Genomic DNA, 25,517 nt, shown 5'->3' with positions numbered 1-25,517 from the left:
CGTGTGCGTAGCCCCGGCCGGGGCCGCTGAGCTCCCATACGGCTTTTTTTTTTTTTAATTTTATTTTTATTTTGGCTTTATTTTTAGGCACCGGGAGCGGCTGAGGCCACACAGCCGCCGAAATGAGCGAGCCTCGTTGTGCTCAGCAGCTGAGCTCTGCTGCCTGCTCTGCGGCTGCGGTTCCCTCAGCGAAGGCTTTGAGGTTCTCCGACTCGTGTTAGGCGATGCATTCCTGCACCATTCGCATCGAATGGGGAGGCTTGACGCGGAAAAAAAAGCAAAAAAACCCACCAAACAATAGGCTTAAAACCTTTGCAGCCCTTCCTCCCCTCAGCGCTCCCCTTCCTTCCCCTCGCCGTTCCCTCACGGACCGCGCTCTCCGCGCCCACCCCGCCGCTTTCTCCACAGCCTAAACTGAAACAAAACGCAAAGCCCTCGAAGCCGGGACCAGCAAGGAGGGCTCAGCACCCGTCCCTGCGGGGCTCGGAGCCCGATGGTGCCCGGCAGGACGGCGAGGGGCCGAGCCGCCGCCTCATGGCGGTTGGCGAAGCCGCCCTCAGGGCGCAGGCGCCGGCAGGGGGGCGGTTGGGCGGCTGTTGGCGGCGGCTCCTCGGTAGGTCTTGCGGGGTTGGAGCTGCCCGGGGGGAGCCTTCGGTCCCCTCAGCGCTAGGGTGGGCTGAAGGGGCGGCGGGGACCCTCCTGTGTTGGTATACTGCTCTCTGAAAAGAGTACTCACTTCTGGTAACTTTTCCAAACACGCACCAGCCACAGCGCCCATCAGAAGATGGTGCTAGCTGGGGGGCATGCTCGCCTTGCAGCTGAGGCAATGGACTGGTGAGCTGCTGCCAGAAGAGGCAGTCCTGCTCCTTCCCCGCGCTCGGCTGTGTGCTCCTGCCCTCCTGTGCATTGGATACAAGAGCTGTGCAAGGACAGCGTGAGTTGGTGCAGCTGGATTGTCTGGCAGAACACTAATCCTGTCAGTAAACCAAAAATATCTGTCAGGGCCGATCCATTTTGTCATAGTCAAAATGGGATATGAGGGTGTTTTATTTTTTTTTTTTTTTTAAGATGAGGTTGTTAACATATGTAGGATGTAAGTACCTTCGATACTTTGTCAAAACACACACACCACTTCACTATCCTTCAAATGTAGTGAGGTGTCCTGCAGTCACAGGTGTTCTGAAACACCGAATAGCCTATGTAGTGTAGGTATCTTTTACTCCATGCAGAATCCCTGCCAGCAAGTAGTTAGGTAGACAGTTGTAATTATAAAGTAGTATTTTAGTCTGTGAGACTGTTAGACTTCCATGAGGCTGAAATATCTGCTCATTTTCTGTTGGCTAAAGAAGCATTGAGTTATGTGCTCTACTGTAGAAACATTTCAAAATAGCCATGACGTGAACTGGCAGAATAAAGGATGCTTGTGCATCTTTCTTCTTGAACCCATACTGATGCTGCTGCCTATCAACCCTGGGAACTTCAATCTACCTTTGTGCTAGTACCATTTATTTATTTATTTTACATGTATATAGTTTTACCATGATATAGCCGTTGGAACACAGGAAGGTTTGGGGCACGCATATATTTTTTATATACACAATATCTTAACTGCTGTTCTTAGTTCCATCAGCGTGCTTGTTAACAAATTTGAACAGATGATAAAACTGTAAGTATGGAATGTAAGCTTAGTATTTCATGTTTTGTACTTCTGCTGCAACCCAAAAGAACTAAACTCATAGCACCGAGGACCGAATTGTACTGTGGTCATTTTGAACCCTGAGCTGTGCTGTCCTGCCGCTCCGTAGTGAGACAGAGGTGCGCTGTCCCACCGGCCTGAAGAGACAAGTCTGGGCAGAAGATAAACCAGGAACCAGAAGTAGAGAAATTCTCGCAACCTTATTGTACACATATTTTGGATATTCATCTTCTAGCTTTTCAGGACTGTTCATTCAAAGTAGTTCAGCTTTTTACCTCAGTGTATGAAGTGTGCCTCATTAGACCAAATGAAGGTGCCTCATTAGACCAAATGAAGGTGCCTCATTAGACCAAACTGAAAATGTCACTGATAGTTTCTGATCCCTGTTCTCCTTCCTGGGATAGCTCAATGCCTCCTGACGGATAGTGTAAGGTTAGTGGGGTAGGCTTTGGGAGATAATAGAAAGAGAAGAGAAGTCCGTATGAGTCCAGCTCAACATCCCCCTGGGTTTGTGTTCAGTTTGTCAGTACTTGAGACCAGTCCCTAGGGAAAAGTACGGGAACAGTGGGTGAACAAGAAGTTTAATCTCTAGTAAGATCTTCACGCTCTTTGGAATGATTTAATGTAGTGTGTTTCATCTTAGACTTCAGATAATTTTCACTCAGAAACCTTTAGCAAGGCATCCACTCACAGTGGATCCACATAGCTAGTGCTTCTGCATCCTCCTCTTCACTTTGTATTCCAGGCAACGTTTAGCACCTGCTTGTCTGCCTGGCCTTATGAAAATGCAGGTACAGCATCGGTTTTATGGTTCATCTTAACCACCAGCTTGTGTATTGGTGGTGAAACATGCTGGCAGTAAGAGGCAGTGTAGTGCAGCTCGTTACAAGCTTGCGTTCTGCTGGAGGTGCCTACTACAAATGCTCAGCGTCTAACAGAATTTAACGACCGGCAAAGGTGGGAAGGCTGTTTCACTCAGAAATGAGTAGTGACATTGTTTCTTAGGTAATCCAAATCTTCCCCTTTCTGAGGTGTATTTCTGTTCAAACAGTATGCTGTTATAGGATTTCTTGAGGTGGGCGAACTGGGCTTCAGAATTGTGCTCCCTACCTTTGTCCCCCTCAAGTCTGAGAAAAATCGGTTGTTAGACCCTTCCTGATAATGTCTGCTCTCACTGTAGCAGGTATGGAAGACCAAAAGGGTCCATTTGGTTCGTGGTGAAATTAACCAAAGTTAAATTTCTGCATCCTTCCCGGGAAGCACATAGCTCTCTGCAGATGGGGCCGTGGGACTAATTCTGATTAAAAACATCAGATAATAATTAAAAAATAAAGAAATCACAAACTGGTCAGTAGTCAAATGCAGATTTATGAGGAGAAAAAAGACTTTTGGGGAAGTAACTTTAGCTTTTCTAATCAGAACAACTTCATCTCAGGAGTTGTTTCTTGGTTTCCCTCGGAACCTGTGTGCTGTCACAACGAATGTGTCACGGTAACTGCCCACGGTAACTCTGATGTCCTGTAAACGAGACTTCTGGCAAACTGAAGTGGAGCACATCACGTTTGCTGGATGGAGAGTGTGTTTTGGCTGAATTGTTCCCGTCAGTGCCAAAATGTGGACAGGTGAAATGCAACCTACAGAAATGCTTGTTTTTAAAGTCCTGTGCAATTATAACTTCAGTATATGGAGTCTTCGCTTGTAATTTGTAAATTTTCTTGTGCATTATGTGTATTGTCAATATATTGATGTTAGAAAAAACATTAAATGGCAGTTTTGGATATTGTGAATGGAATAGTTGGTGGGAATTAAATAGCCGCAGTTTGAGCAATGGTTTTAATATTTAATTATTAAATATTATAGTATCAAATCTAGAGTTTAACTGGAAAGTAAATGAGAAGATCTGATAGTTTATAGCGACAGTGTGATACTCATACTAGCAACCAAATGGCTTGAACGTATATTTAAAATTTTAAGCAATTGATTTGTTGTTTAACTTGACTCTCTTAGCTTGCTCCTTAAAGTAGAAAGTTTGGAGCGAGGATTTCTGCTTAAATGTGAGATATGGGTTGTGTTGCTTTTTTTTTTTTTTTTAAAGACTTTGTGAAAATGTTTGTTTGTTTGTTTTGAAGCTTAATCATGAAGTCCAACTCAGGAATCTTTGAAGGTGGTGTCTTTTTTTTTTTTTTTTTTAATTTTCTTGCATAGCTTGTGACTGAGATTTTCAACCTTTACAACCAAAATGCAACTCTTTTAAACTCTTCAGACAGTCTCTGAGAAGTGCTCTCTGCAGGATCCAAGGCAAACTTCTTCTTAAAAAAGTCAACTTTTACACATTTTTTAAAAAGGCTTTTAAAAAGGCTTTAAAACTGAATGGCTTAAATTATATACTTGGTAGTTCTCCAGAGGTATTTCACAGACTTCCTTATAGGTTGACAGCCGGTCTTCAGAAACAGGAAGTTATAATGTTAAGCATTTAATACTACATTTTCTTCTTTGTTTTAACAGCTCAAAAGGAAGCGAAGAGAAACAAAGATAAAGCGACAGAGTTTATAGGGGCATCAAAGAAAGCTATTGCTTCAGCATCTATGGTGGAGAAACATGCATCTTCCATCACTAAAAATTCTCCTCCAAAGAAGTCCCCTTCCGTGTCTAGCACATCATCGCTAATGAAGCAGACGCTTAAACCTGCTGGGAGTTTCAAAGGTGAAATTCCCAAGAAACCATGCCCTTCAACAGGCGGCGTTCCTTCCAAACAACCAGCTACTTCTCATGACTCGCCAGTTTCCAAAAAGCTAGCTGCATCCAGTTTGGCTGGAGGACTCAAAAGGCCTTCGCCGTCTTCCGTTTCTACTGCATCTGGAAGTAGTCAAGCAAAAACACAAGCTAGCCCTATCCAGTCGCAGCCCAACTCGCAGATTCGACAAAATATTCGTCAGTCCCTAAAAGAAATTTTATGGAAGAGGTGGGTGGGAATTCAAAGCACTTATTTTATATAGGAAGCTACAACTAGAAGTAAAGGGTTAGCCTGCAGAGTTTTGTTTCTTTCTTGCTAAGTGATACTAAGGGATTTAATTTGTGCTAGAAATTACTACAAGTATTTTTAGTATTAGAGCTTTATTAAAAATAAAAAATCTGATGCCAAATAATTGGGCATGTGAAAAAGCCTTTAAAAAAAAGTCACTATCCCATTTGTAGTGAGAGACAATTACAGTTGAAGAATTAAATCACAGCATAGAGATGTTTCTAATGCAGGTGACCTGAAGCTGATATCTGGCAATGGTGGTGTTTGGAGATGTAGGGGTTGTACGAAGCATAGTGTAGGGAATATCACAGTGAAAGGTTGGAAGGGCTTGCTGAGGCAGAGGTTCCTTCTTCTCCCAAAGTTAGCAACTGTACTACTTTTTTTTTAAAAAAAAAAAAAAAAGCTGAAACATTGTCCCACAAATATTAAAGCTCTTGTCAGCTGTCAAGACTTAGGCCACTGTGCTCTGGTAGTGTCTCTGAAATAGAAATGCTGTTCACAGTGGAGGGTCTAAGATTAAAACTGAAGTGTTTTAGCTCCCTCAGTAGCTCATGACAAAAAACAACAACAACAAACTAATTGCAGTGTCATGAGTAGGAGTATTTGTAAGGACTGACCTGGCTTCAGTTCGTTAAGGCTGTCTTCCGTGGTCTTCTGTAGACAGTAGCAAAAGGTTGCCATAGTTGACATTTTGAGGTCCTGAGATAGACTTTGGCTTTGAAATGTGTTTTAAGGAAGTCCTCACTGAGTGAATAAAAGCGTGGTTAACTCCTTCCTCTGAAAATGTATTTTTTATGAATGCTGCCTGAAGAGTTCGTGCCTAACGTAAATGCGCATACCCTTTCTTGTTTTTAACAGAGTCAATGATAGTGATGATCTGGTCATGACAGAGAGTGAAGTAGGGAAAGTAGCACTCAATATTGAAAAGGAGATGTTCAATTTGTTTCAAGTTACGGACAACCGATACAAGAGTAAATACCGTAGCATCATGTTCAATCTCAAGGACCCAAAAAATCAGGTTTGGAATTTACTTAAACAGTAAACGTACTGAAATATATTCTGTTTTTTAAATAATACATCAATATGTAGTTTCAAGAGAGAGACTTATGAATTATGCTCTAAAAAATTGTTTTAAAGCCATTCAAATATTAAAAAATCCAGTTGGAATGGAAGTCCAGTTGGATCGCATGTATTTATTAAGATTGGCCTTTGTAGTGAAATATTTGTTTATTGAATGGCATTCTTAGAAAAAAAATAAATGTTTTTCTTCTGTGACGTTCTGTGGTTTGTATGGGAGACCACTTGCGTACATGATAATTTATCTTTTAAAGGAAAAAGAAGCTGGTGCAGATGGGAATAGTGACTAGACAACGTAATTTTTTTTAAAAAAAAATTCTACTATAGATATGAAACAGGAGTGGCAGTTCATCTCTCGAAATTCCTGTTCAGTAGAATTGATAGTATATTTTATGGTAATGTGGAAAATTCATACTTCATGATGATTTCATCATTAGTTTCTGGTTGCTGCACCGTGCTAAGTTTTCTTAAGATTAACTGGCATTTTTAATAGGGAATTAAGAAACCTGAAAGGGTTTTGACAGTCCAGCACTGCAAATCATGTTAGTTGCTTAAGTTATTCAGCATGGCAACAAAGTGTTTTTTTTTTTTTTGTTTTTTTTAGGGACTTTTTCATCGTGTTCTTCGTGGAGAAATCTCAGTGTCAAAACTAGTGAGAATGAAACCCGAAGAACTTTTATCTAAAGAACTGTCTGTATGGAAGGAGAAACCAGCCAAAGCGGTAAGCAATGCAATTCTCCAGTGTGTCCTTAGATACGAACTAACAGTAACTTCACCAGCCCTTACCACCCATAATTTATTGTTTTCTTCCTAATGAAATATGAATAACGTAAGCTTTTTCTCTTCCACTAGCCAACCGATAAGAAAATACAAAATAAAATTATAAAATCAGTATGCAGACTTGTTACTAAAGTGTTTTTGTTTCTCTCAGATGTTAGAGTCAAGAAACAAATCACACGAGATCAAGAAAGCAGCTGTAAAACGGGAACAAGTGCCAGATGTAAATATGGAAGATTCTCCCCCGGTGTCTGATTCTGATGTAAGTATTAGCTATTGCTTTAGCATGGAGGTGCCAAGGGAGATAAATGCTAACTAGGGCCTCAAATTTTGTATCAGAAATGCAGGTTGTTTCAATGAACTGTAAGAATGTCACCTAGTAGGTGTGCTATGAGCATTTTCCTTTTGGTTTGAAGGAATGCAACAACCTAATATCGGGCATATATCGCATGTGCTTCTAAAATATCAGATGATGCGTGTTTTTCAGACCCTTGCCTCAGTTTACAGCAAAATCTTAGCCAATTGTTTCCCCCCCCCAAAATGTGATCAGTATTACAATTCTGTATTCTCAGGAAGCAGTTAATGTGATAGTATCTACTTCAGAATTACATGAAATGAAATGAGGACAAATACTATTTGAGAACTCCGTTTGACACGATATTCTTAAACAAGTGATAAAAGGGGAAGAATATTTCAAAATTCCATCTTTTTGTAAGTGCTGCTCAGAGCAGTAGTTCTGCACAGCCCTTAATATCTTTTTAAAGAACTGGAATTAACGGTTTCAAAAGTATTTTTTTATGATTGAATTTAGCAATCAACCAGAATGTTTTCTGTGTTTGTTCATTTCCAGGAGCAGCAGAAGTCAACCCAAACTGTACAAAATGTAAATAGTGCTCCTTCTCTAGACGTTTTTAGCAGTATGTTGAAGGATACAACAAAGGAACATCGAGTCCATTTTTTTGACCTGAGCAGCAAAATCTTTACAGGTATGTACAGTGTTGACTTTGTGTGAAGTAAAAGAATTATTAAGAGCATTGCTTGCTTACTTGTTTTTCTCTTCAGACCTTTTCATTGTTAAACAGTAATCAAATTGGGGCTAATTCTGATTACAAAACCTTGCTAGCTTAAAACATCAGATAATAATTAAAAAATAAAGAAATCACAAACTGGTCAGTAGTCAAATGCAGATTTATGAGGAGAAAAAAGACTTTTCGGGAAGTAACTTTAGCTTTTCTAATCAGAACAACTTCATCTCAGGAGCTGTTTCTTGGTTTCCCTTGGAACCTTTAAATTAAATAGCCGCAGTTTGAGCAATGGTTTTAATATTTAATTATTAAATATTATAGTATCAAATCTAGAGTTTAACTGGAAAGTAAATGAGAAGATCTGATAGTTTATAGCGACAGTGTGATACTCATACTAGCAACCAAATGGCTTGAACGTATATTTAAAATTTTAAGCAATTGATTTGTTGTTTAACTTGACTCTCTTTGCTTGCTCCTTAAAGTAGAAAGTTTGGAGCGAGGATTTCTGCTTAAATGTGAGATATGGGTTGTGTTGCTTTTTTTTTTTTTTAAAGACTTTGTGAAAATGTTTGTTTGTTTGTTTGTTTTGAAGCTTAATCATGAAGTCCAACTCAGGAATCTTTGAAGGTGGTGTCTTTTTTTTTTTTTTTAATTTTCTTGCATAGCTTGTGACTGAGATTTTCAACCTTTACAACCAAAATGCAACTCTTTTAAACTCTTCAGACAGTCTCTGAGAAGTGCTCTCTGCAGGATCCAAGGCAAACTTCTTCTTAAAAAAGTCAACTTTTACACATTTTTTAAAAAGGCTTTTAAAAAGGCTTTAAAACTGAATGGCTTAAATTATATACTTGGTAGTTCTCCAGAGGTATTTCACAGACTTCCTTATAGGTTGACAGCTGGTCTTCAGAAACAGGAAGTTATAATGTTAAGCATTTAATACTGCATTTTCTTCTTTGTTTTAACAGCTCAAAAGGAAGCGAAGAGAAACAAAGATAAAGCGACAGAGTTTATAGGGGCATCAAAGAAAGCTATTGCTTCAGCATCTATGGTGGAGAAACATGCATCTTCCCTCACTAAAAATTCTCCTCCAAAGAAGTCCCCTTCCGTGTCTAGCACATCATCGCTAATGAAGCAGACGCTTAAACCTGCTGGGAGTTTCAAAGGTGAAATTCCCAAGAAACCATGCCCTTCAACAGGCGGCGTTCCTTCCAAACAACCAGCTTCTTCTCATGACTCGCCAGCTTCCAAAAAACTAGCTGCATCCAGTTTGGCTGGAGGACTCAAAAGGCCTTCGCCGTCTTCCGTTTCTACTGCATCTGGAAGTAGTCAAGCAAAAACACAAGCTAGCCCTATCCAGTCGCAGCCCAACTCGCAGATTCGACAAAATATTCGTCAGTCCCTAAAAGAAATTTTATGGAAGAGGTGGGTGGGAATTCAAAGCACTTATTTTATATAGGAAGCTACAACTAGAAGTAAAGGGTTAGCCTGCAGAGTTTTGTTTCTTTCTTGCTAAGTGATACTAAGGGATTTAATTTGTGCTAGAAATTACTACAAGTATTTTTAGTATTAGAGCTTTATTAAAAATAAAAAATCTGATGCCAAATAATTGGGCATGTGAAAAAGCCTTTAAAAAAAAGTCACTATCCCATTTGTAGTGAGAGACAATTACAGTTGAAGAATTAAATCACAGCATAGAGATGTTTCTAATGCAGGTGACCTGAAGCTGATATCTGGCAATGGTGGTGTTTGGAGATGTAGGGGTTGTACGAAGCATAGTGTAGGGAATATCACAGTGAAAGGTTGGAAGGGCTTGCTGAGGCAGAGGTTCCTTCTTCTCCCAAAGTTAGCAACTGTACTACTTTTTTTTTTTAAAAAAAAAAAAAAAAAGCTGAAACATTGTCCCACAAATATTAAAGCTCTTGTCAGCTGTCAAGACTTAGGCCACTGTGCTCTGGTAGTGTCTCTGAAATAGAAATGCTGTTCACAGTGGAGGGTCTAAGATTAAAACTGAAGTGTTTTAGCTCCCTCAGTAGCTCATGACAAAAAACAACAACAACAAACTAATTGCAGTGTCATGAGTAGGAGTATTTGTAAGGACTGACCTGGCTTCAGTTCGTTAAGGCTGTCTTCCGTGGTCTTCTGTAGACAGTAGCAAAAGGTTGCCATAGTTGACATTTTGAGGTCCTGAGATGGACTTTGGCTTTGAAATGTGTTTTAAGGAAGTCCTCACTGAGTGAATAAAAGCGTGGTTAACTCCTTCCTCTGAAAATGTATTTTTTATGAATGCTGCCTGAAGAGTTCGTGCCTAACGTAAATGCGCATACCCTTTCTTGTTTTTAACAGAGTCAATGATAGTGATGATCTGGTCATGACAGAGAGTGAAGTAGGGAAAGTAGCACTCAATATTGAAAAGGAGATGTTTAATTTGTTTCAAGTTACGGACAACCGATACAAGAGTAAATACCGTAGCATCATGTTCAATCTCAAGGACCCAAAAAATCAGGTTTGGAATTTACTTAAACAGTAAACGTACTGAAATATATTCTGTTTTTTAAATAATACATCAATATGTAGTTTCAAGAGAGAGACTTATGAATTATGCTCTAAAAAATTGTTTTAAAGCCATTCAAATATTAAAAAATCCAGTTGGAATGGAAGTCCAGTTGGATCGCGTGTATTTATTAAGATTGGCCTTTGTAGTGAAATATTTGTTTATTGAATGGCATTCTTAGAAAAAAATAAATGTTTTTCTTCTGTGACGTTCTGTGGTTTGTATGGGAGACCACTTGTGTACATGATAATTTATCTTTTAAAGGAAAAAGAAGCTGGTGCAGATGGGAATAGTGACTAGACAACGTAATTAAAAAAAAAAAAAATGCTACTATAGATATGAAACGGGAGTGGCAGTTCATCTCTCGAAATTCCTGTTCAGTAGAATTGATAGTATATTTTATGGTAATGTGGAAAATTCATACTTCATGATGATTTCATCATTAGTTTCTGGTTGCTGCACCGTGCTAAGTTTTCTTAAGATTAACTGGCATTTTTAATAGGGAATTAAGAAACCTGAAAGGGTTTTGACAGTCCAGCACTGCAAATCATGTTAGTTGCTTAAGTTATTCAGCATGGCAACAAAGTGGTTTTTTTTTTTGTTTTTTTTAGGGACTTTTTCATCGTGTTCTTCGTGGAGAAATCTCAGTGTCAAAACTAGTGAGAATGAAACCCGAAGAACTTTTATCTAAAGAACTGTCTGTATGGAAGGAGAAACCAGCCAAAGCGGTAAGCAATGCAATTCTCCAGTGTGTCCTTAGATACGAACTAACAGTAACTTCACCAGCCCTTACCACCCATAATTTATTGTTTTCTTCCTAATGAAATATGAATAACGTAAGCTTTTTCTCTTCCACTAGCCAACCGATAAGAAAATACAAAATAAAATTATAAAATCAGTATGCAGACTTGTTACTAAAGTGTTTTTGTTTCTCTCAGATGTTAGAGTCAAGAAACAAATCACACGAGATCAAGAAAGCAGCTGTAAAACGGGAACAAGTGCCAGATGTAAATATGGAAGATTCTCCCCCGGTGTCTGATTCTGATGTAAGTATTAGCTATTGGTTTAGCATGGAGGTGCCAAGGGAGATAAATGCTAACTAGGGCCTCAAATTTTGTATCAGAAATGCAGGTTGTTTCAATGAACTGTAAGAATGTCACCTAGTAGGTGTGCTATGAGCATTTTCCTTTTGGTTTGAAGGAATGCAACAACCTAATATCGGGCATATATCGCATGTGCTTCTAAAATATCAGATGATGCGTGTTTTTCAGACCCTTGCCTCAGTTTACAGCAAAATCTTAGCCAATTGTTTTCCCCCCCCAAAATGTGATCAGTATTACAATTCTGTATTCTCAGGAAGCAGTTAATGTGATAGTATCTACTTCAGAATTACATGAAATGAAATGAGGACAAATACTATTTGAGAACTCTGTTTGACATGATATTCTTAAACAAATGATAAAAGGGGAAGAATATTTCAAAATTCCAGTGCTGCTCAGAGCAGTAGTTCTGCACAGCCCTTAATATCTTTTTAAAGAACTGGAATTAACGGTTTCAAAAGTATTTTTTTATGATTGAATTTAGCAATCAACCAGAATGTTTTCTGTGTTTGTTCATTTCCAGGAGCAGCAGAAGTCAACCCAAACTGTACAAAATGTAAATAGTGCTCCTTCTCTAGACGTTTTTAGCAGTATGTTGAAGGATACAACAAAGGAACATCGAGTCCATCTTTTTGACCTGAACAGCAAAATCTTTACAGGTATGTACAGTGTTGACTTTGTGTGAAGTAAAAGAATTATTAAGAGCATTGCTTGCTTACTTGTTTTTCTCTTCAGACCTTTTCATTGTTAAACAGTAATCAAAAACACTTTAAAATTAATTTTGTAGGTCAGATTTCAGCATCTGAAGATGAATTACCACCGAAGAAGATAAAATTAATGGCTTCTGCTAAAAAAGCAGTGTCAAAATCTAAACCAGAAGTTCAGCGAAAATATGAAAGTTCTGCACCATCAGCAGCAGTGGAACCTGCTAAAGAGGCAGCCCCTGAAAACACAGAGGAAACCGAAGTTGCACCTGCAGCAGAAGCAGTTTCCCAGTCAAGCTTAGAAAGAACTTACATTCCTACAACCCAAGGCCATAACAACACAGATTCTTCATCTGAAGAACCTTCGACTTTTCCTGCCTCTTGCACTGGTGCAGTTGTCACAACTGTAACAGTTTCTGGCCGAGAGCCTAGAACACCAATGAGCAGCTCCTCTGGTACTACGACGACAGCCCTGCGTTCTGGTACTGCATCTGATAAAGTTTCAACAGGGGAGACAAAGCAGGAAATGTCAAAACCAGTTATGACTGTCCCCAAATCAATATTAACAAAGCCATCGTCCTCACCAGATCCAAGATACTTAGCTGTTCATCAGTCACCCAATATCAGGTGTGTATATTTAATAGTAAGCTAAGCCACTGAATCTCTGGTCTCTCTATGTTCAGTTTGTTTGTCCCCCTTTGCTTCTTACCCTCCCCTGCCAATAATCAAAAGGCATGTTCAACTTTAAATCCGATTACCCGAACTTTAAATTTTTAATTCGTCATCTCCTTGTTTAACTTCTCTAGTTGGTAAAATTTTCTGAGCATCGTTATATATTGACAGTAAAAATTCTTCAATGTGTTTTAACAGATAAATAAAACTTATAAGATATTTGACTTTAAATCTGCATGTGCATTCAAATATATTAAGTGTTTGTGAGGGTTGGTTTAAAGCTGCTCCAGACTTTCATCCTGTATTGGATGAAAGTGGAAAACATTAACAAAGCATTTACTAAGGCTTGTGTTACTTGCTTTTTTAAAATAAAGTAATTGATCAATAAGAGGAGGGAAGAAAAGAAGAAGAAGGAAGCATTCTTACTGTGCTCTATAACGTTTCTCTTTTGGATTTGTTTTGCAGTGTTGCTGAGCCACGCTCACCTCAAGACAGCGATACTTCTCTCTTCCTCTCTCGCCTCAACACCATTTGGAAAGGATTTATTAATATGCAGAGTGTGGCCAAATTTATCACTAAAGCATATCCTGTCTCCGGGTGCTTTGATTATCTTAGTGAGGTTAGCACTGACATGTTTATGCGTTTAGAATGTATTGCAGTTCCTGTTGTTAGAAAGGCTGGGGTCACTGTGTATGTTGTTATATTGGAAGTGTAACAAAAAAAAAAATTGCATCCCTTTAGTAATCTCCTTTAGTAATAGGAACAGTAGCCTGAGGCAGGGGGGAGGAGAGAAAGCCTTTTAAAAAAAATTCCTCGCGTATTTGTGAAGAATTCTCATGTCTGTTAATATGTTTATATATATGTTAGTATCTAACGTAGAATAATAGCTTGATTTCAAGATCAGTTTTTGACGAGAAGCATCATCAGCATGTGTTTTGAAAGAGATGCCTTGTTCTGCTCACAAACAGATGGATGGATCACTGATGTGATCTATTAGAAAAGTTTGGCCATTTATTAAAAATATCATCCTTTGATTAACTTTGATGCAACTGCTTTTATATTTTGGGAGGGTGTACATTCAACTAATGAGGTAGTATGACAGCTTGTGATGAAACAACTGAGCAGTTATTTAACTTCTCTGAAGAAGTGTATTTGTTGTGATTGAGGGTTTCAGGCGTGTAGTTTAGGTCTTTTCTTAGGAGGGTTGGTGGCTCTCTTGTTGTTTTTGCTAAAACAGGTTTCACTGTCATCATGACAGGAAGCTAACTAGAATTCATATGGGTGCAAAAATTTCAGATAAATCGAAAGCGTAGATAAAAGCTATAGTACATATAACAGGTTCCCTGTAAAAGCAAAGCTAACAAATAGAATCGGCTGATAGGCATACAAAAGTATTTGACCTTCCACTGCTATCTTCGTCAGGCAGTGCTTTTTCTGTTTTGTGTGTACTGCCAGCCTTCCAGTAATATGCCATAATGAACTCCTTGCATTTTGGAAATAGCCCGTCTGAAATTAGGAATGTATATGTGCAAGTTTAGTAAAATATAGTACTGTATTATCGCCTAAGCTACTGGGATGGGGCAATCTGTGCTGGTTCAAAACTGTATCCTCTCTTTCCTTTTCTTATACGACCATGTAATGCTTCTTGTTTAGGATTTACCAGACACGATTCATATTGGTGGGAAGATCTCACCGGAGGCAGTCTGGGATTATGTTGGCAAACTCAAATCTTCACTTTGTAAGGTATTTACTTAAAATCCTTTGGAAAACCAGGAAGAAATATACAGCAGCTTTTGATAGAATTTCCTTTTTACTAATTTATATTGATGTCAATCGTACCTAGAAAACTACTGCTACCACTTATTCCATTGAAATTTTTGATTTATTGAAGAAACAGGTTTGCCTGTTGAGCTGCCAATCGTCTTTCCCCTGTGTAGTAGTTAAACATTCATACAACCTATTGTTTTTTAATGATTGAATATAAACAATCTATTTATTCAGTTACTGAAGATAGAAATTCAATTTTAAAAGACTAGGAAATTATTAGTAAGTGTATGTAATAAATTTTACTACTAAAACCCTTATGGATTTAGTAAAAATGAAGCACAGTATGCAAATATAATCTAAGAATTTTCCATTTCTTTCATAATTATTTGAATATTCTGAACCTAAAGAGGTGTAGCTTGATGTGAGATACGTAAATAGTTGGTATTTCTGAAAATGACAAAATTAATTCTGGTTTAATATTACCGATTGAATGACAGTATTTTCTTAAATCTTGGTTTAAAGCTGCTCCAGACTTTCATCCTATATTGGATGAAAGTGGAAAACGATTTTATTTGCTGATGTGTTACAGGTTGAATTTTTCCACTTTGATTTTGTATTTCAGGAATTGTTTTTGATTCGTTTGATTCGTTTCCATCCTGCCACAGAAGAAGAAGAAGTTGCCTATATCTCTCTCTACTCCTATTTTAGCAGTCGTGGTTGTTTTGGTGTTGTAACTAATAACAACAGACATGTCAAGAATCTCTACCTGATCCCACTGAGTTCTAAGGACCCAATTCCTTCCAAACTCTTGCCCTTTAAGGGACCAGGTAAGCACAAAATTTAGGGGAGGTTAACTGCTAGGTAAAATTATAAAACAAGTAAATCAGAGACCAATTGGTTTTGAATGTTTAATGTAAGCATAATTAAAAAATATATAATTTTATAAAAACATGTAAAAAGTATGCATATAGGAAAAAATTGCAAAGTCAATCATCTCAAGGTGACATGGTCTGAAACTCACATAGCCTTTCCAACAAGATAAATCTCTGCTGTTAGGAGGATTTGTTTACCCATAAAATGGAGTACATAGAACAGCCACTATATTGAGACAAACAAGCAAACATTATCAGAACATTCAGCCGACCCTACTTTCAACAACCCATAAATCCACCAAGTTTTAGGTCCCTACAAGCCATGTGCTGTCCCCTAAATCACGTAGGAGACTCTTATCCCACGGAGCAGTCAAGAAATCTCTGAAGACAAAGGTAACGTTTATGGTTTCACTACATTGTTATCTCATGGTATGTATTACGCTGTGCATGCAATATGCATGTACACGGGGTCTGAAATATTCTGTGCTACCTGGATCAGGTTCCAGACAAATCACTGACTTCAGAACATTGGTTTGCCTGGGAGCAGGCAAATTCCTTTTGCGTAGGTGGCAGACAGTAGGTGGTATAGGTTGGTATATATTACGCTCTTCTATTTTTAGTTAGAGTTATCAGCAGTAATGTATGGCTTGAATTTGCTCCATCTTTGTGCATTGAACATGGAAACAGAAGAAATGAGAAGGAATTCAGATGTGAAACACCTTTATATTACAAAATTTGAAGTCATCTTCATCTGAGGATGGAGGCGGTGCATATGCTTAGTTTCCAAATAAGTACCTTTTTTCATATAGAGTAACAGGTTGAGGAGCTTAAGAGCTACAGGTTACAATGAAGGCAATACTTCATTGTTGTAAGGATGGTTTGTAAAATACTAAACAGCGCAAAATAATTACACATTAAAACATGTAAGGAGCTGACCTTTCTGACAAGCTGACTGTCCTCTGCTACCCAAATACAAGTTTAGGACTAAACTCAATAAAGCATTCTCAGGGCTTATATTCATAAACAGAGGTGTGTTCTGCCTGGCCAGGTTTTCACATGTTAATGGCATACGACTTAAAAAACAATAACAAAAAAACACCACCAACAAGTAGTGTAATGCTAGGAAAATACTCTTCTTTCCTGCATGAAATTGCAAAGGGCGCTTGCTTTGTGTTCTTGGACAAGATTTTTCTCATACACTCTGAGCCTGTCTTATCCATCCCTGAACAGTGCACAGTCTACGTCATTGTTTTCAGGCTACAGCTAAAAAGGCAAGCTTGTTGCTACCTTAAGTCATCATGTAGTCTCTATAAGCTGAATGTAAGCACCTGGTAGTCTTTAATTTACCCAGTTCTTGAAAAGTAGGCAAAAACTATTATTCCTGTTTCATAACCAAAAAACAAGAACATGTAAGTGTTAACACTTGGCACAGGGAGGCAGACAGAGTCCTAAACTGTGGGCTAGATTTTCCAGCCCGAATAACTGAAATACATTCCTTTCTGGACAGTAACATATACGAATGAGTTTGCCATTGACTTGGCTACGTCTGCAGTCTTCCGCTGTGCTTTTAAGCTGCTCTAGGGAAGCATTTAAATGATCTTCTCCTCCTTGCATTCTTGAGCAAACATAGGCTGTCCTTGTACATTATCTTTTATATTTCTGTTGTAGATTTCATTTCAAACGAAGCTTTTAAAGTGGAGGCCTGGCAAAAGTAGACAGACTTGTTAGCATAGAAATGAGGCATGTCAGGCTGGTTTTTACAAAATGTAAATAGGAAAAGTTCTTTCAAAACTGGAGGTAATTGCCCAGAAGAAACATAGGTATAAACACTTGCAGGCATGTATTAATACCGCAGCGTAAAAGACTTGTAATACATACTTGTTACTGACATCTGATGGAATTTACTGTTTTTTATACCCAATAAAGATATTCTTTGGAAAGTGGTCATTGTCTACTTAAATTTGTGTACCTTCAAATAGAGTTTAGCAAGTACTCAAAAAACATGACAGAATAAGATACTTTGATAAATATGACTGGGGGCTTGAGGAGGGAGAGGACAATAATCCCATCACTCCAGAAGTCCTAGGTGGAGGATATTCCAGCTGTATCAGCCAGCTCCATCAGGTGCATACGGATTATGAATCTGTTATGAATCCTGTTTTCTGATGGACTGGATTTGGAACACAACTGAGGACCTCTGACCTGCTGTAGTGCCTAGAAGATCTACAAAACTTTGTCATGGGTGATACAAATATAGAGGAACATGGAAGGATATTCACATTTATTCACTTCAACCACCTCAGATATTTATTACCAGATATTATCTGTTGGTGGGATGTTCAGCATTGTTTTTTTTTTTTTTTTTTTTTTTTCTGGTAGTTTACTGTATGTGAATTTGTTTGTCTCGTTTCACATACACACAACACTATTTAGCACTTTCATCTGTAGATCTGAAAACACTTTGAAAAAAAATTAAAAGGTATAATCAGCCATTATTAGCACTAGGAAGACGCACTTATGGAGGGATTTATTGGCAATGTTGGAAATGTATCGGGTACCATACATATTTAGAATAGAAGAATTTTAATTTAAAAAGTGTATCAGCAGAGGGCATGCCGCAGTATCTCTTCCGTTAGTTTAAGCTTGGAAGTGTTTTTAAGTATGAAGGCATGAAATCTCTTCAAGCTATTTAGAGTACTCATAGCAGTATGGAAAGCAGCAGTAGTAGAACAACATATTTTTGATGTCAGCCACTCCCTTTCAGCAAAAGTACCGTAATGTGCAGCAGTGTTACAGTGGTGGGAGTGATCTCTATCACCGAATCGAGATACACCAACTTGATAGTTTTCAATCATGCTTTCACAATTAACTGGGACAAGTATTTAAACGGCGTGTTGATAATGATTGCAGCTTTGCTTGTATTGGTCTCTGCAGTTAAAAGTGTGGCATAGGTCTGTTCCCTAAGTTTTGCCGTCAGTGTACAGAAATTAGGGATGTATCCTTAGTGGTACAGTTAACTTCCTAGCAGCTGCGGATGGTAGGGACAATATGTGGCCATTACATAGATAAATACTGCAAAACTGATTTCATGAAAATAAAAAACGTATTTAACGAAAAAAATGTATTAATCCCATAGTAATATTTAATATATCTTGTTTAAATAGATTTAATTACAGGATGTAACTTGATAACACCATCGTGGTCTTCAAATGCAGAATGCATTTAACAATATTTTATAAATAGAATCATAGATGATTCTATAATATTTTATAAATAATTTAGCATCAAAAGCTACTAACATAGCTTGCAGCACTTAAAATGCTTGCTTGTGAAAGATAGTTATTGAGCAATAGTTGGAGACTGCAGCCAACATTTTCATTTAGTTATTACCTAAAATTAGGCACTTAACCTATTTATGGATATTGAAACCTATTTACGGATATGGAAATGGAATGGGACTGAGCTTTGAAGTGCTGGTCTGGCTGTATATTTCCATCCAAAAGAAGCACTTACTGCGTGATCGCTTTGGATTGAATGAATTTAGAAACTGGGTTAGGCATCTGTTGAAAATTACAGTATCAAAATGTAAAATTTTAATGGATTTCTTCTCTGACCAAACTAAACAGATTCAGTTATAGCCGTTGTTAATTTAGCTTTGGAATTTATCCTGAACGTGTGTTTAAGTTTTACTCTGTTTTTATTAGCGATGATCTCTGTCTCTTACAGGGATTCAGAACTGATTTTTTATCCTTTTGCTGTTAATTTTAGATACACAGTCCAATAGATTTTTGAAACCTGCTCGTTTCAATTGTTCAGTGTTTGAGATGCATGTTGTGACTAGTTGGATAAATCACAGGTCTCTGCAGAAGAGCAGATAACCAATACGTTAATGACAGAAGAACAGTGAATGCTTACGAGGAGTTTTAGGGTGAACACAGATTTGAGAGATACTCTGCACGGGTCGATGCTGACCAAATGTGGAGTCATTACTCACATGCTGATAAAGAAAAAATGTAAAGCAGTCACTCAGAGTGAATCATACCTAACTATTGAGTCTCTTCAGAGTGTACACAGTCTTCCCAAGTAAGCTGTCTTTTGAGCTATGCCCCGATGTTATGCATTAATGTAACTTCATCTGGGGTAGTAAACTATAGTGATCAGAATTGCTAGGATTGCTTTTAGGCAGTGGGGTGAAAGGAGTTTTTAACTGGGTGAATCAAGGAGTTGTGATCCTTTCCAAATAATCTTAGATTCACCAAAGATAATTACTTGTTTAGTTCCTGTCCTGCCTCCTTTCGTTGTACATCTTGCCGTCCCTGCCCTCTCACAAGGGCAATCTGTATAGAATTATAAGCAAACTAAATTATAAGCAAGTCTTAGTTTTGGTTACTATAGCTAGGTCATTTTCTTGATGCATTTATAATTCGTGTGTATATATATATATATTTCTAACCATGGAAGAAAGTGAAAATTGGCAACACAAAATACTGAAATACTATATCTGGAGGAAAAAACTTGGCACTGAGTTTTAAATGTACAAGTAGGAAATAATATAGAAGTTTATTTAAACCAGCATGGCCAACATCCTCTCAACCACAGAACTATGTAAAACTCAAACGCTGAACTTTGAAGTAATCTGAAATCAGCTGTGGAACTAGAATGCATTCAATCAAATTTCAGTGTTATTTTTTTTTCAAAATACTTAATATGAGAGCTGCTTCTGATAGGAAACTTCAAGTAGATTTTGCATTGGCCTCAATTTTTTCTGTCTTTTTGCAAAGACCTTCTAGTGAGTAACCAGATTTTGCTGGTCTCTCCATTATGTGGCTAAAACAGGCGTGCTGTACTATTACCAGTCACAGTCAGAAGAACACAGAATTTCAGAATTTAGGCAGGTTACTGCTTAACGAAATATTTATGCTTAATGAAGCTGTGTTGAAGAAGTCATCGTCTTGACTTACCTGGTTATAATCCTCTTGCTGAGGAAACCTCACATTGAACTTAAGAAATAGGCTTACCTCATTTAATTCTTTCTTGGCGTACGTGAATATAATTCCAGCTATACAAATAAAAACAGCTGATGTAATTTTCTCATAAGATAGTAAATTTAGGAGCCCCCTTAAAACTTTGAATTCAGTTGTTTCAGCAAAGGTTCATACTTATGACTGGTAATGGCAAATAGAATTTATCTGCAACTATGGGAAGTTTGGGTTTTTGCTGGTATCAAGAAGTTTTCAGTGGCAATAATTAGTTATTTATAAGTTGTTCCTTAGTGAGCAGTTGGTTTTGTTTAGTAAGAGACTAAAGATATACATAAATTCATATATTACACTTCTTTTAAACTCTTACTTAAGGGTCATGAATATAAGGGACAGTGTAGGTTTTAGAGTCCTCATCATATAACCACAGTAAATCTCTTTGCTGTTAGTTTCGTTTCTATATTCCTGGTTCCTTGCTGGATGCAAATATTAATATGGCTCCCAAATGAGGATCTCAAGTCACTAAATCCAGAAGTTAAAATCCTCTCTTTATATGTTTTTTCTACATTTGCCACTGACTGTATGTTAAAGGATTTATTCCCTGCTCTTTATTCTGGTTGTATTTGTCTTCCACGAGTGCCTGTGGGAAATGTGAATGTACAAGGAAGGAATACAATAATGTGAAACGGACCTTCAGCTGTTTGCATTTTTCCTCTTTATGGGAAACTTTCTGGTCATTTCTGGAAATGCTTCTCCAGGGATTCAAGCCTGAAGCTTTCACAATGGAGTAATTCTGCTCACATTTCTTACTTAGGGAAGGGTCTGTGGCATCAAACTCAATTCTACAACAGTGTTAAAAGTCACCTTGATGGAATGGTGTAAATGTCAGTCCGGTATTTTAGCACAGATTAGAACAGAAATGTAGTTATGAAGTTTAACAATGCCTCGTGCTTTCTTTGTAACAGAAAGTGAAGTGTTTGTATTTTGTTGTTGTTGTTTGTTTGTTTGTTTGTTTTAATAGCATTAGTTTTTTTCTCTTTATTTCTGGTTCTTCAATTCCAACGTAGCCCTACAGAAAGTTAGATTGCTTGTCCAGGTTTTCTCACTTATCAGTATCTCTGTGCATATAATGTATTTGCAAAGTATTTAGAAAGGAAATATTTGATTTGGGGGGGAAGTGGACAATAATAATAAGGAAGTAATAATACAAAAATAGGAAAACTTTAATTTTTGAACATTAGAGACATTTACAAGGACATCTTTCAGTAATCATACCTGTTACTGCAATCTTACAAAATATCAGGGAAAGAATTAAAACATTTTTAGTTACTGTATACAAATTTATATAAATAGTAATTAAATATAGACACATAGGCTTATGGGATAATGTCACTGCATGAAATTTAGAAGAACTGTTACTGTTATGACTCATAGCTGCCATTATATAAAATGATAAGTTTCTATTGAAAACACAGATAAAAAATAGTAGTTTTTTTACATATGCAATCTTTGTGTTTCCTTTCAGGTCTCGAGTCTTCACGTCCAAATTTAATTCTTGGATTGGTTATCTGTCAGAAAGGGAAGCGTCTTGCTACTAGCACAGATACAGACAAAATAGAGGAAAAGCGCAGCCGAATTCAGGTGCAAGAGGAAACAGAAACATCGCTGTACTCTAAGGGGCCAGTAGCTTCTTCACAAGAAAAGAAAACTCCGAAATACACACTGTATTCGGGAGACTCAGCTGTAAGTACAACACCACCTGGATCTCCTCCACCTCCACCCCCACTTCCCGTTCCAGAAACCTCATCAGTTACACCTTCAGTATTAAAAATACTGTCCTCGATTAAGAGTGGAGCCACAAGTACTGTACCGCCACCAGTTTCAGCTACCGCTTCTACAAGTGCTACTGCTACGCATTCTTCATCCTCAAAAACTGCCACACCTCTTGAGCACATCCTCCAGACACTTTTTGGTAAAAAGAAGACTTTTGAACCTCTTGTTAAGGAGACTGAAACTGTCCAGTCTTCAAATCAGGAAGCTAAAGCAGCTGTGGATGGAGGTGTGTCAGCTGTTCCTTTGCTAGATCCCATTGTACAACAGTTTGGACAGATGTCAAAAGACAAAGCTATAGAAGATGAGGAGGATGACAGGCCATACGATCCCAAAGAAGAATATGATCCAGAGAAAGCTTTTGAAATGCAGACCGGTGAAAGCGAAAAACTGTATAGTGTGGAGAAGCCCAGTAACACAGCAGAACTAGAGGATGAGGCCTATGATCCGGAAGACGAAACTATCTTGGAGGAAGCAAAAGTTACTGTTGATGATTTACCTAACAAAATGTATACAGACACTAAAAACACTTCCGTGGAAACACCTGCCTCGTATGTGCCAGATTTATCTGCGTCTTCATCCTTGGTGGAACAGCAAAAAATGTTAGAAGAATTAAACAAACAAATAGAAGAGCAGAAACGACAAATTGAGGAGCAAGAAAAAGCCCTCAGACAACAACGAGCAGCTGTTGGTGTTTCAATGGCTCACTTCTCGGTGTCTGATGCTTTAATGTCACCTCCACCAAAATCTTCCCTAATGAAGACTGAATTGTTCCATCAGGACCAACAGGCTGCACAAAAAGTAGATTTACCTTCATCTTCCAATCAGCAAGCACAACTTTTAAACCAGAGCTGTGACCCTCAAGTGAGTTTTCCAAACACTTTGCAGACTTCACTTGGTAAGGAAGATAAAACTTTAATTCCTGCTACTCAGCTTAGTTATGGTGGTGAGGAGATGTGGGAGGAAGCTGGGCCGTCTGCACCTCTTTCTGGTATTCCTGGGCAAGGGCCCAAGTCAGAAGGACAGTGGTCAGGATCTGACTTCCGAGAAGGCAAAAATCTTGAATTTAGAGGCCAGACATTTGAAGGGAGACAGAGAGAGAGATACGAAGGAGGAAATAAAGACAAGGTTTTAGATCAGCCAGAGCCTCAGCAAGCAGATAATCGACAAAGCAGACCCTTTGAGGAAAGACGAAGGGATCGAGAACATGGCAGACCTTGGGAAAGAGACCGTGGCAGAAACTGGAACAGAGACAGGGACTGGGAGAGACACAGAGACAAAGAATGGGATAAAAACAGAGACAGAAACCAAAACAAAGACAGAGAGAAAGACTTAGAGCGAGGTAAAGACTGGGAAAGAAACAGAGACCGAGAGAGAGCAAGAACCAGAGAGAGAGAATCCTACAGGAGACGTGACAGAGAACGATCAAGAAGCAGAGACAGAGATCGTGACAGAGACCGAGACCGGGATCGAAGCAGGGAAAAAGAGCGAGATCGAGACAGAGATCGAGATCGTGAAAGAGGAAAAGATCGGAAAGATCGCGGTAAAAGTAGGGAGATCGGTAAAGAGATGAAGCCAGAAACACCTAAGGAAGGTCAGAAACCAACAGAAGCAGAAGCTTCATCTTCCACTAATCAGTCATAGAACTATAACTGCTGTTATATTTCCCATAGATAATATACACCACTGTAAGGACTGAGTCAATGTCTTCAGTATATACTGTATATTCTCACCTTTACAAAAATGCTGTTGTAAATCTAGCCTTACAAAATGTACTGACAAATTAGCAATTTTTGAACAACTGTGAATGACAATATTCAAATAGGTAAAAGGCAAGAACATACTGGACTTTCACTTGCTGCATTTTGTGCATAATGTTTTTCTTATAAAAATTCACAGCGTTACCTGTTCTGAGATTTTGTTTTTTCTACTTGCATCTTTATCTTAAAATTTCCATTTACAGTACAGAAATGGAAAAAGTCTAAGAAGAGCCCATATTGCTTTTAAAAATTATAAAGTTATGTTTTCCAGTAACTTGAATTGTAATTTTATAAAAGAATTTAATCAAGACCTTAGGAGCCATACCTTTACATCTCATGTATGTGATATTTTGGTGTCAAAGTTGTTCCTACAGCACACGCTTTAAAAAAGGAGTCAAATATTGCTGTCTTGTTTATTTTACAATGGAAGGGTCATGCGTATTTAGGAGAAGGCTGCAGAAGAACAGTGTTACTGATTATTGGACGGAGGATTTGAAAATGGAATGTTATAAGCTTAAAGTGCACTATCTTCCTTTTTATATACAGGTATTTTGTGTTTTGAAATCCATCTGTTAAGTGTACAACAAAGAAACAAACCACACCTAGTTTTTCATGTGGATGAGGGGTTTTTAATTTCACATTTTTACAAACCTGCAATTAAAGAGTATATAAAAGTAGCCCCTTTATAACCAGCAAAAAAATTAAAAAATCAGACATCTATTGGCAAAGAGCTAAGACTACAAATGAATTGGTATACCAAAGGAAAGAAAAAGAAGTTTATTAAATAAGTTTATTAAATGGGCCATGGAATTTATTTCTTCGATTGAAATTAATTATGTGGGACATTTCTTGGGTTTTCTTTTGGCAGAACTTTGCTGGAAATTTAAGAAATGTCTCCATTTTCCTGTACTTTCCACTCTAAAAGTGTTTTGCTCCTGAAAAAAAAAAAAAAGAAAAAAAAAAGTGTCACTGTTGTCAGACCCTGCTTATGCTGGTAGTGTATATAAGACTGTCCACTGAAAAAGGTATAAAACTGCATTAAGTTTGAAAAGAAGATTGGTAATATTAATTATTAATTATTTAGTAATTTTATTATTAATTATTGGTAATATTAATTATTAATTATTTAGTAATTTTTATTAATTATTAATTATTAATTATTAGTAATTTTAATTATTAGTAATATTGGTCTGTATTCTGAACCTGTAGACAAAATGTTAAAATGCAAAGAGGTGGTATTAAATGCAAACATCTACTATGGTGTAAGATTTTTCTTAATGAGATGTTTTTAATTTAAAGATATACATAAAAGTATGCAAAAAGCAAGTGTGTTTGTTTTGGTTTACTTGATAGAAATTTCTGTAAATTGTATTTTATATGACAAAATATATCACTGTACATTCAAATATGGGACTTCACAGGTTTTTGTTACTATAAGTAGAATAACTACAGTGAAACGTTGTCCATTTCTTAAATCTGTACATGTGTATTATTTTCTAACTAGCTTTGCTACTTAACATGCCACCACAAGAGGCTGATGGCACACAGGTTTCATTTCCATCTGTTTAACAAAAGATATTTTACAGGATGCCACCACGCCCAACTGATACTTACTTGTAGGTGTTCTGAAAAACATGTGAAAGTCTGTTCTTGTGATTTTTTTCTCTCAGTTCTAACACATGCCC

The 25,517-nt window shown here is 37.7% G+C and overlaps 1 protein-coding gene across 4 annotated transcripts; it reads left to right on the top strand.

Moving 5' to 3' along the window:
* Nucleotides 1-98: 98 nt before the first annotated feature.
* Nucleotides 99-24,490, top strand: LOC113840958 (death-inducer obliterator 1-like). Of its 4 annotated transcripts, none has more exons than XM_072026388.1 (16): nt 99-613; nt 4,202-4,658; nt 5,577-5,736; nt 6,400-6,516; nt 6,727-6,795; nt 7,423-7,558; nt 8,563-9,019; nt 9,941-10,100; nt 10,760-10,876; nt 11,087-11,194; nt 11,772-11,907; nt 12,036-12,579; nt 13,090-13,243; nt 14,278-14,367; nt 15,014-15,218; nt 21,768-24,490. In XM_072026388.1, exons 1-16 carry the CDS (start codon nt 535-537, stop codon nt 23,714-23,716), a joined length of 4,938 nt encoding a protein of 1,645 aa, XP_071882489.1. In that variant the 5' UTR covers nt 99-534; the 3' UTR covers nt 23,717-24,490. The 4 variants fall into 4 exon arrangements, with proteins under 4 accessions (XP_071882489.1, XP_071882490.1, XP_071882488.1 ...); XM_072026389.1 differs by having other exon boundaries at nt 6,727-6,834; nt 11,087-11,155; XM_072026387.1 differs by having other exon boundaries at nt 100-613; nt 6,727-6,834.
* Nucleotides 24,491-25,517: the final 1,027 nt, after the last annotated feature.

Source organism: Anas platyrhynchos, chromosome 21 (genome assembly GCF_047663525.1).
Source record: "Anas platyrhynchos isolate ZD024472 breed Pekin duck chromosome 21, IASCAAS_PekinDuck_T2T, whole genome shotgun sequence".
NCBI lineage: Eukaryota > Metazoa > Chordata > Aves > Anseriformes > Anatidae > Anas > Anas platyrhynchos.
This window is presented reverse-complemented; position numbering and strand designations above follow the sequence as displayed.